The sequence below is a fragment of the Charadrius vociferus genome, unplaced genomic scaffold (assembly GCF_000708025.1).
Source record: "Charadrius vociferus isolate BGI_N301 unplaced genomic scaffold, ASM70802v2 scaffold158, whole genome shotgun sequence".
Taxonomy (NCBI): Eukaryota; Metazoa; Chordata; class Aves; order Charadriiformes; family Charadriidae; genus Charadrius; species Charadrius vociferus.
Window position 1 is genome coordinate 4,122,159 of NW_009661372.1, and position 8,256 is coordinate 4,130,414.

The 8,256-nt window shown below is 41.8% G+C and overlaps 1 protein-coding gene across 3 annotated transcripts in view; it reads left to right on the top strand.

The window, feature by feature from the left end:
- The first annotated feature begins 599 nt into the window (after positions 1-599).
- The window catches only part of TRIM36 (tripartite motif containing 36), a 17,790-nt gene continuing 10,133 nt past the window's right edge, over positions 600-8,256 (top strand). Inside the window, exons 1-3 of one of the 3 annotated variants that reach the window (XM_009893806.1) lie at positions 615-840; positions 3,677-3,689; positions 6,305-6,327. In XM_009893806.1, the coding sequence (XP_009892108.1) occupies positions 810-840; positions 3,677-3,689; positions 6,305-6,327 (67 nt within the window). In that variant the 5' untranslated portion in view covers positions 615-809. Of the gene's footprint in view, positions 841-3,676; positions 3,707-6,304; positions 6,328-8,256 lie in introns of all 3 variants that reach the window. The other 2 variants (XM_009893807.1, XM_009893805.1) reach the window with 2 other exon arrangements.

The following is an 8,256-nucleotide window of genomic DNA, read 5'->3' on the forward strand; positions in this document are numbered from 1 at the left end:
GAGCTGCGGAGATCCACGGGCTGCTTGCTCTTTGTGCCGTCAATAAATAAATAAATTAATAGTGGCCCCCACTCGGACTGTCATCCCGGTGAAGTCGAGGCACTTTCAGTCCTTAAATGTGAATTACACGGCAGGAAAGCCTGTTGTTTAACCGGTCTGACACTTAATTTCTTTTTTTTTTTTTTTTTTCCTTTTTCCCCCCTCCATGTTCTTGAAAAGCGAGTGGGCAAGCTGAGTTAAACGTATGGACGGATTGCTATTGTTAAGAAGTATGGTTGCTTTCTTTCACTAGATCCTTGAGTGGAATTAAGACTACTCCCCTCCTCTCCTTTCCTCCCCTGCAATGCAGACATGACCTAAAGATGAACTGAGTTTGCCTCGTGGCAGCCTTCGTTTCACGAATGTTGTCGGTGCTTTCATAAATGTTAATTGAGATTTGTTTGCAGTCTTAACCAGAGGAGTGCCTCAAACCACCTAAAACTGCATGCAGTGATTATTTTGCAGAGCTGGGGTTTGGTGACATGCTGACATACAGCTGTGCAGTAAGTCTTGCTGGCTTGTGTTTTCTGCTCTGACACTTGTTTTTCCCTCTTTCTGTTATGAAGGTTGCCATTAAAGGTATCGAAAGAGAGCTCGTCTGCCCAGCATGCAAGGAATTATTTACCCATCCGCTGATCCTTCCTTGCCAGCACAGTGTCTGTCACAAATGTGTGAAAGAAATACTCTTTGCATTTGAAGACTCTTTTGCTGATGGAGGCTCCGAATCCTCTAATCAGAGTAGCCCACGAATTAAAATCTCTTCTTCCAGCATGGACAGAATTGACAGGATTAGTAGATCAGGTAGGTATCAGAATTTTTGCGCTTTTCCCTAATTTTACGTATTCCACTGGCTTGAGCTGAATAGTATCTGCATTGGTAAAATGTCTTCTCAGTACTCCTGATGCTGCTACAGAGATGACTTAGGGATAGTGCAACCCTTGTTCATTCTGTGGCAAGAACAATGGGAATATTTTTAAGGACAATGCACTTTATTTCACATATAATGTATTTTTCTTTGTGGTGTCCTGTAAATCTTTGTAACCATTGTGTTTGTTTATTCCTGTATTTTCAGTTACATCAAGATGCAATAGCGTCATGTTCAGTAGCGCTGAGATGTAGATTTCAGCAGTTTTATTGCCTGCCAGTAGTACTGTTGAGGTGGTTCTCTCAGGTTTTGGCCAGCCTAAATTCAGTAGTTCTGACAGCCTTCGGAGCCTCCGCAGACTTTGCACGTGATAGTTTTGTGCTACCCATTTCGTTATGCTTACAACAAATCATTTTCCATAGATGATGATCACTGCGCGGTTGCAGAGAACAGATGACTGTAAGAAGACTGCGCTAACAGTCCCTTTCAGTGTGGTCTGCTCGAAGCTTTAAGGAGCACTTAGCTGTAGGACTCCTCACGCTCTTTGTGATACCACACTAGAAAGGTTCTTACAGCCGTCTCTGCCATCCACGCATGAGTTGACCTGCTTTTACACAGATACATCGAAAGTACTTTGTGCATGTTACACTTCTTGAAAGAAACCTCCTCCTGGCTTTTCGGCTTCCTTCCGACATAATTATCCACTTTAAAACCACACTCTGCAGTGCTCTGGCAGAGCCACCCACAAGACAAACCCTACAGCTGTACCGTGTTATTTCATGTGTTACTAACCTTCACCCTCCCCTTCCCAGTTTTCAAAGTTCAAATGTTTTGATTCACCCGCTTCTTTTAAACAACTCCTGAGTTGTTAGGACTGGTACTCCTCCAAATCAGTTTGATAAGCGAATGCTGTGTTTGCTGTAGCTTGGCTGGTTGAGGCGTGCATGATTTGAGGGACTCCGCAAACCAAGCGGCTCGTTATCTTTGTGACAGTCCTGTTTTCTAGATATGGAGTGCACAGCCCCGCAGTCACTGTTCAGCTCCACGTACATACGCTGCAGCTGCTTTCTGAGCCCTCTCTAACTGCAGCATTACATGAAGTTTGAACAAAGAGAGCCCACTGCTGACTGCCTTCTCCTAAATCCAAGCGTGTTCCCTTTTTTCGTCATTAAGGGTAGGGTTCTGGCACGGCATCGTCCACACAGACAGAAGCAGTCACCGTTTTTCGCTAAAGCTGTCTGGTTTGTGTTTTTACTACGAGATTTGCAGAGTTTAGTTCGCAGTGCTGCCATAGCTGTTGGCTGCCCTTCTCGCGAGGTTTAGTGTTGCTGCTTCGTTGCGCCCTTAACGACAGGGCAAGAAGGTTCTGGTACTCCTTCTCCCCTGAGATACATGCATGCAAGTTGTGGCAGGGGTCATAATTTTTAAATCCACAGTAGTCTGCCACCATCCCGGCAAGCTGACGGGAAGTTCTGTGCATTATCTCCTTGTCTGACCTTCTAGCAGAAGGAGATGAATGCTTTCCTAAAGGCTTCATACCAGTTTGATGAGTAGCAAAATGGTGTTGAGGCTTGGAAATAATGGGCTTCCCCCTCTCCCCCCCCCCACAGGAAAATTATCATCTCAGACAGTTCAAATTTGCAAAATGAAAAGCATATGGAAATGGGAGCTTTAAAGGATACACTTGGACATTCAGGTTATACTGTCTTTGCTTCTGATGTTACAGGCGTTGCAGCTCCTTTGCGATGTGGGGTGTGAGGTTTGCTCTGAGATGTTTGGTACCAGTAGTGTTCAACCGGCTTGCCACTCACATTTGTACAGTTCCTGTCTTGCATCTGAAGTGCCGAGACTGTGCATTGCTGTGCCTAATTCGTTTTGTGATCTGTAGGGGAATTTGAAATAAAACAGCCCCATAAGAGAGAAAATGTGCAAGAAGACATCCAAAGTGGGGCCTCACATGTGTAGCAAAAACCCACTAGAATTCCTGGTAGCCTTGTGCGGGGCATGTCACTGCCAAGTTGTCATTGTCATTTTTGAAAATGTGTACAACACCTTCTTCCCTCTGTGGGTTTTTTTTTATTATTTATTTTTCTTTTTTTTTTTCTCTTAAGGAATCTCTGCCATCTCCATGAGCAGTATCACCTATTTAAAATGATTTTTGCATTTAAATTCTTGAGATGGCAGAAGGGACTGGTACACACTCTCTAGTTGTTGTGCACACACAGCTTGCATTCACAAATACAATTTTTCTTAATGTAAAAATGCAGGAAGTCTTTATTTTTCAGTTGAAATGAAGTGTGTTTGCTTCTTAAAATCTAATGTGTTGGTTTAAAAAAACCCCACTGTTTATGTTGTATAGAAAATAATTTTTGATTTAAAAACATTATGTTGCCTATAAAATGAAAAAAAAAGATATTTCTTATTGCTGATCCGTTTTCTGTAATGTTAGTGTAATTGCAATGTTGGTGTAGAGTAAAGGATGTAATGTGGTTATGTTGACAATTGTGCAGCACTGATGGATGATGCAGAACCTGAATGTTTGAAATATCTCTCCATGCACCCCACCCCCAAATCTCTTCTTTCTCCCTTTTTCTGTTCTTCTTAAATACTACAGTTGATCATGTGCTAGGAAATTAAACATTCTTTTCAGCCCTGCAGTAGTTTATCAGCTACAGGAGAGAAAACAGTTGATGCTTTTCATTTGAACCGTTGTAAACCAATGGTATATCTCATTTTTTGATTTCTAAACAGCTTTCTGTTCATTGTTCGCAGCCTCACAGAGGAGGTCTTTTGGGTGGAGAGGTAGAAATGCTTCACTTCTTGTATTGGCTAGAGATAGTCTAGCGTTTAGATCTCGAGTTAAATATTGTTGGTTAGCATATAGCTTTTTGTCAGTGGTCAAGTCCACAAAATGGCTTTTGCAGTGGGCAAAGGTACAGCAAAGGACTTCTATAAGGAAAGCTTTTCATTCTGTTTAACGCTAACTTAAAGGTCAACTGGACTGGAATTCAGTTGAGGGATGGATTATATTTTTTTTGTTGTGTGTATGCATGACTGAACATACATGGATGGGTGCAAAAACCCACGTTCTGCCTTCCCATTAAAACAAAAAATCCAACAGTCACCCCTACGCCCCACGCTTTTTAATTTGCAAGAGTTTACGTGCTCAAGTCTCAATAAAACTGCTGTCTTACTGGTAGTGAAATGCAATTATTAGATTGATCTTTGTAACACTGAGAGGTCAGGGTTGGCCATCACTTTTAAATGGAAGGTAATGCCTGTTCTTCATTGTGTCTGAGCCCACTTAATTTGATAAAGAAGCAGATTGAAATGTACACCATGTGAATCTCAGTAGGTAGTTCCGGATCTGGCAATTTAGTACAGCACATGAATATATGAGGAAAACTAAATATTTTAAATTGATACACTTGTAATGTTTGGCATGCTTAGTGACACAGGTTGAAGGATAGCCAATGCCTCTTCGTTTTAAGTACATCTAATTCCGAACCTGAGCTAGTCTGACCATCTCAGCCACTGTGTGGGCTTGTTAATGTAAATACTTTTTTTGATGTGATGCTCTGTCAAAAATGGGGAAAAAATCCCAAAGTTCCACGTTGCCGTAATATTGACAGGCATGTCAGCAATCTGTAGAAATATTGTGTCCTTCAAGAAAGACGTGAGCTGAACTAAACACAAATCTGAATTTCACACTCGGTGGAGGACAAAGCAGCTAATCGGAAGGGGAAGTTTAAATGCCTCAGCTGAAGACTGAAAGTGTCATAAAACAAAGATATCGTAGGACACCGTCAGAGGTCTTGGGAAGCTGTCCGTATCTGCTCTCTTTGCACAAAGCACCCTGGATTTTGGGGAGGATTAAAGTACCTGAAAATGACATTTTGCAGCTACTGACTTCTCACGTGGTTTTTTTCTTTTCTTTCTTCTTAAAAATCCATCCAAAAGCATTAACTGAGTTTGAGGGGGGTGGCAATATATATTTATATTTTAAAAAAACAAACTCTCATGAGATTCCAGTTGACTTTTAAAATCTTCATTTTTTTAAACTCTCACACATTTAACTTCCATGTTTTCCATAACCATAGAATTCTGGTGATACTGTTTACTTGGAAAACACAGTTGTATCTTTAAGGTGTCTCATCCCTTTGCCAACCATCAGCTGCAGGTTGAGCTTTTCAGCGTTTTAAGTGCTGGTACCTCTCCTCAGGAAGAGGACATTTAAACGTTGTCTTTAAAAGACATACGTAAGATTGCTCTATGACTTGAGTCTTTGCAATCTGTGTCCTAATATTTGTGAGTTTGGAGTCTGAGCATGAGCATATGTTGTGGTAATTTTTTAGTTACTGATCGAGCTATTCATTGCAAGTGCAGCAGTCTGTTTACAAACCACAGTGGAAAATTCCTAATATTTCACAAAATAACATACTTGTTTGTTGTAAACCGGATTGGCCAAGTGTAAAAGAGAATATAGGGAGGACCTAAGTTTCTCTGAGCTGCACATCTAATGTGACTGCAAAATCCATGGGTTTTGCTGCTCTGTTTTTTTTGTGGGTGTTTTTCTTTTTTTTTTTCACTATATAAGCAGAATTCAGTTTTAGCAAACTGGACACAAGACAGATAGGAAAGATAGTGCTTGAAGTAATTTATCGCTTCATCGGTGCTTCCTTTTTAAAATACGAGTGTAGAAATCCTATAAGCAGAAAGCAGATTAATTCTTACTGAATGTTAATATTTTAACACTCTCTAGGCAAAAAGAGAATATTTCCATCCTTTTAAGTATAGAAGTGGCAGAGCACGCCAGGAAACCTAGCAAGTAAACTTCCAGGGTGTAAAACAGGGTGAAAAAGCCCCAACCCTAGGCTCTTCGAGTGCTGTCAATGAAAAGGAGTGAGACACCTGAAGGTGCGAAGGTTTTCCTTGATACTGGATTGCTTTCCATAAGCAGAGTGTCACCAGACTTCACAGAGCATGGCTCGTGATGACGGTCTCGTTTCGGTCCACCACGGGCAGAATGAAAGGCCTCCATTGGGATGCAGCTGAACTCACCTTTGAGTCAAACAAACACCCCTTCCATGTTTGAGCCGCTTGGCCCAGACTTCAAAAGCATGCTACTGGATACAAATTTCAGATTGTATTTTTAAACTTGACCACTGCACCATGGGTTGTGGGTTTTTTTTGTTTTTGTTTTTTTTTTTTTCTTGTTCTATTGCTTTGTCATTGCTTGCGCTCTGGTGTAGCATACTGCTCGTAGGCAGTCCCTGTACGTACGACTCTGTATCATTATTTCCTTAGTTTTAGCAAATGTAAGTGCTCCAGATCCCTTTCTGTAGCTGTTGACTGCATGGTGCTGCATGCGAAATCATCTTTTTGTTGAGGCCATTGTAGAAGTCTGTCTAGAAGATCTCTCTGTGTTCCCGTGTGCGGTGCTAGCTCAGAGCACATGTTGGAAATAGAGCTTGTGTTTTACTGCTGTTGCTGTGCCTTGCATGCGTGTGTTACTGTGTATGCCAAGTTACAGGTACTGCAGGACGTGCAGTTTGGGTAGTTAATTCGCTTCAAGTAAGTACTAAAAAAAAAAAAAAAAAGACATTAAAAAAAAATAATCTCTACTTCCCTTAGCCAGAGAGTTGTATAGCAGTGCCTTGTGTCACCCATACTGTTCTGTAAATGCGGTCTGGTTGTTCTGCTCAGAACCTACAGAAAGGCATGAGACCAGCTGAGTTTGAGACTGCCAGCTTTTACACACTTATTCATGCTCTTGTCATGGCTTCTTAGCTGACAGTCATTCATAGCTACCATGAGGCACATCTCAAAGATTTTTAAAGGAATTAGTTCCTTATGGGAGTGTTGGTTTGTTGTTTTTGTGGTTGGGTTTTTTTTTTTTTTTTTTTTTTTTTTTAAGAGACTGGAAAGGGCCAGGTAGGAAGGGAGGTTCTGGATTGTTGGGTGAAGCAGCTGCAGGAGAGCAGCACAAGGCAAGTGTCTTGGGTAGCATCAAAGGACACTTCATAAAGAAATGAAGCATCAGCATTTCTGATCAGAAGACACTGACTAAATAAATAGATGGGAACAAATTTCCCTTTCTGAAGAAGAACAAATTTCAACACTAAGAATTCAGCTTTAAGTCATACCTCCATTTACAAATTTGTTAGTTATACCAACATGCAGTCCTCTCAGAGGGATCTTAAAACCACACTCCAGCTACAGAGGACAGTTTTTTGATTCTTTGTAAGGGGAAGCTGAGAGAATACACATTAAGCCTAAACATTGGCTTAGCCTTCTTCAGAAATGCATAAAGAACTCTTCTGGTTAGTTGTGCCCTGTGGGTTCATGAGAGAGACACAGGAATACACTCCGTGTTGGATAGCCTCAAAGTGTTACCCCGTAAATAGCTTTTGGGTCTGTGTGAGACATGCCCTTCACCAGGCTCCGTAGGCTTGCGGCTTTATCACAGAATTACAGAACGGTCAGGGTTGGAAGGGACCTCTGGAGGTCATCTAGCCCAACCCCCCTTGCTAAAGCAGTGTCAGCTCCTGCACATTGTATAGGACAAAGTCCAGACATAAGCTGAAGCAGAACCATCCTTTAGGGACAAGGGGATTTCGTGTCACCCAGAGGATGAGGGCTGGAAGTAGCAGCGCACATTTCTTTCCAGTCACCCTTCCACCCTCTACCCACCATCCTGACCCAAAGCTGGAGATAGTCTGAGGATGAAAAAGACATCTCAGTGTCTTCCTCTTCAGTAGCATGGGGGGATGCATGTGGAGAGGGTTACACTGGCACATCAAGACATGCTGGAGGATGGACTGGGCTGTCACATGCCATAAGAGAAGCAACAGTTTGAAATTGCAGGTGGACACTGTGCGTTTGTAAATGTAAGATAGCCAAGCCAAGGCACGTGAGCAAGAAAGAAATTACATAGGACTTGTGTCCAAGGTGGACAAGCCTGGCTGGAAGGTTCATTCCATCCACTAATTTCCTCTGTGTCTTTCTCTTTCCTTATTGCTGCAGGAAGCTGCTGAAATCTACCCTCGTCCTTATGCCTCTGTTTGGCGTTCACTATATTGTTTTCATGGCTATGCCATACACAGACGTGTCAGGGATTCTTTGGCAAGTTCAAATGCACTATGAAATGCTGTTCAACTCTTTCCAGGTATTGTAACTGTTAAAGTACAGGGGCAAACTATGAGAATTTCAGTGGGAACAGAAGGGAAATGAGAGTGGAAGGTGTTGTCTTTGGAAGCAGGGCTATTTTTACAATACACCAGATTTCATTCGCAAGGTGTTTTGACAGTATTTTAGCATCAGGTGTGTTTTATATTTGCAAAACACAATGT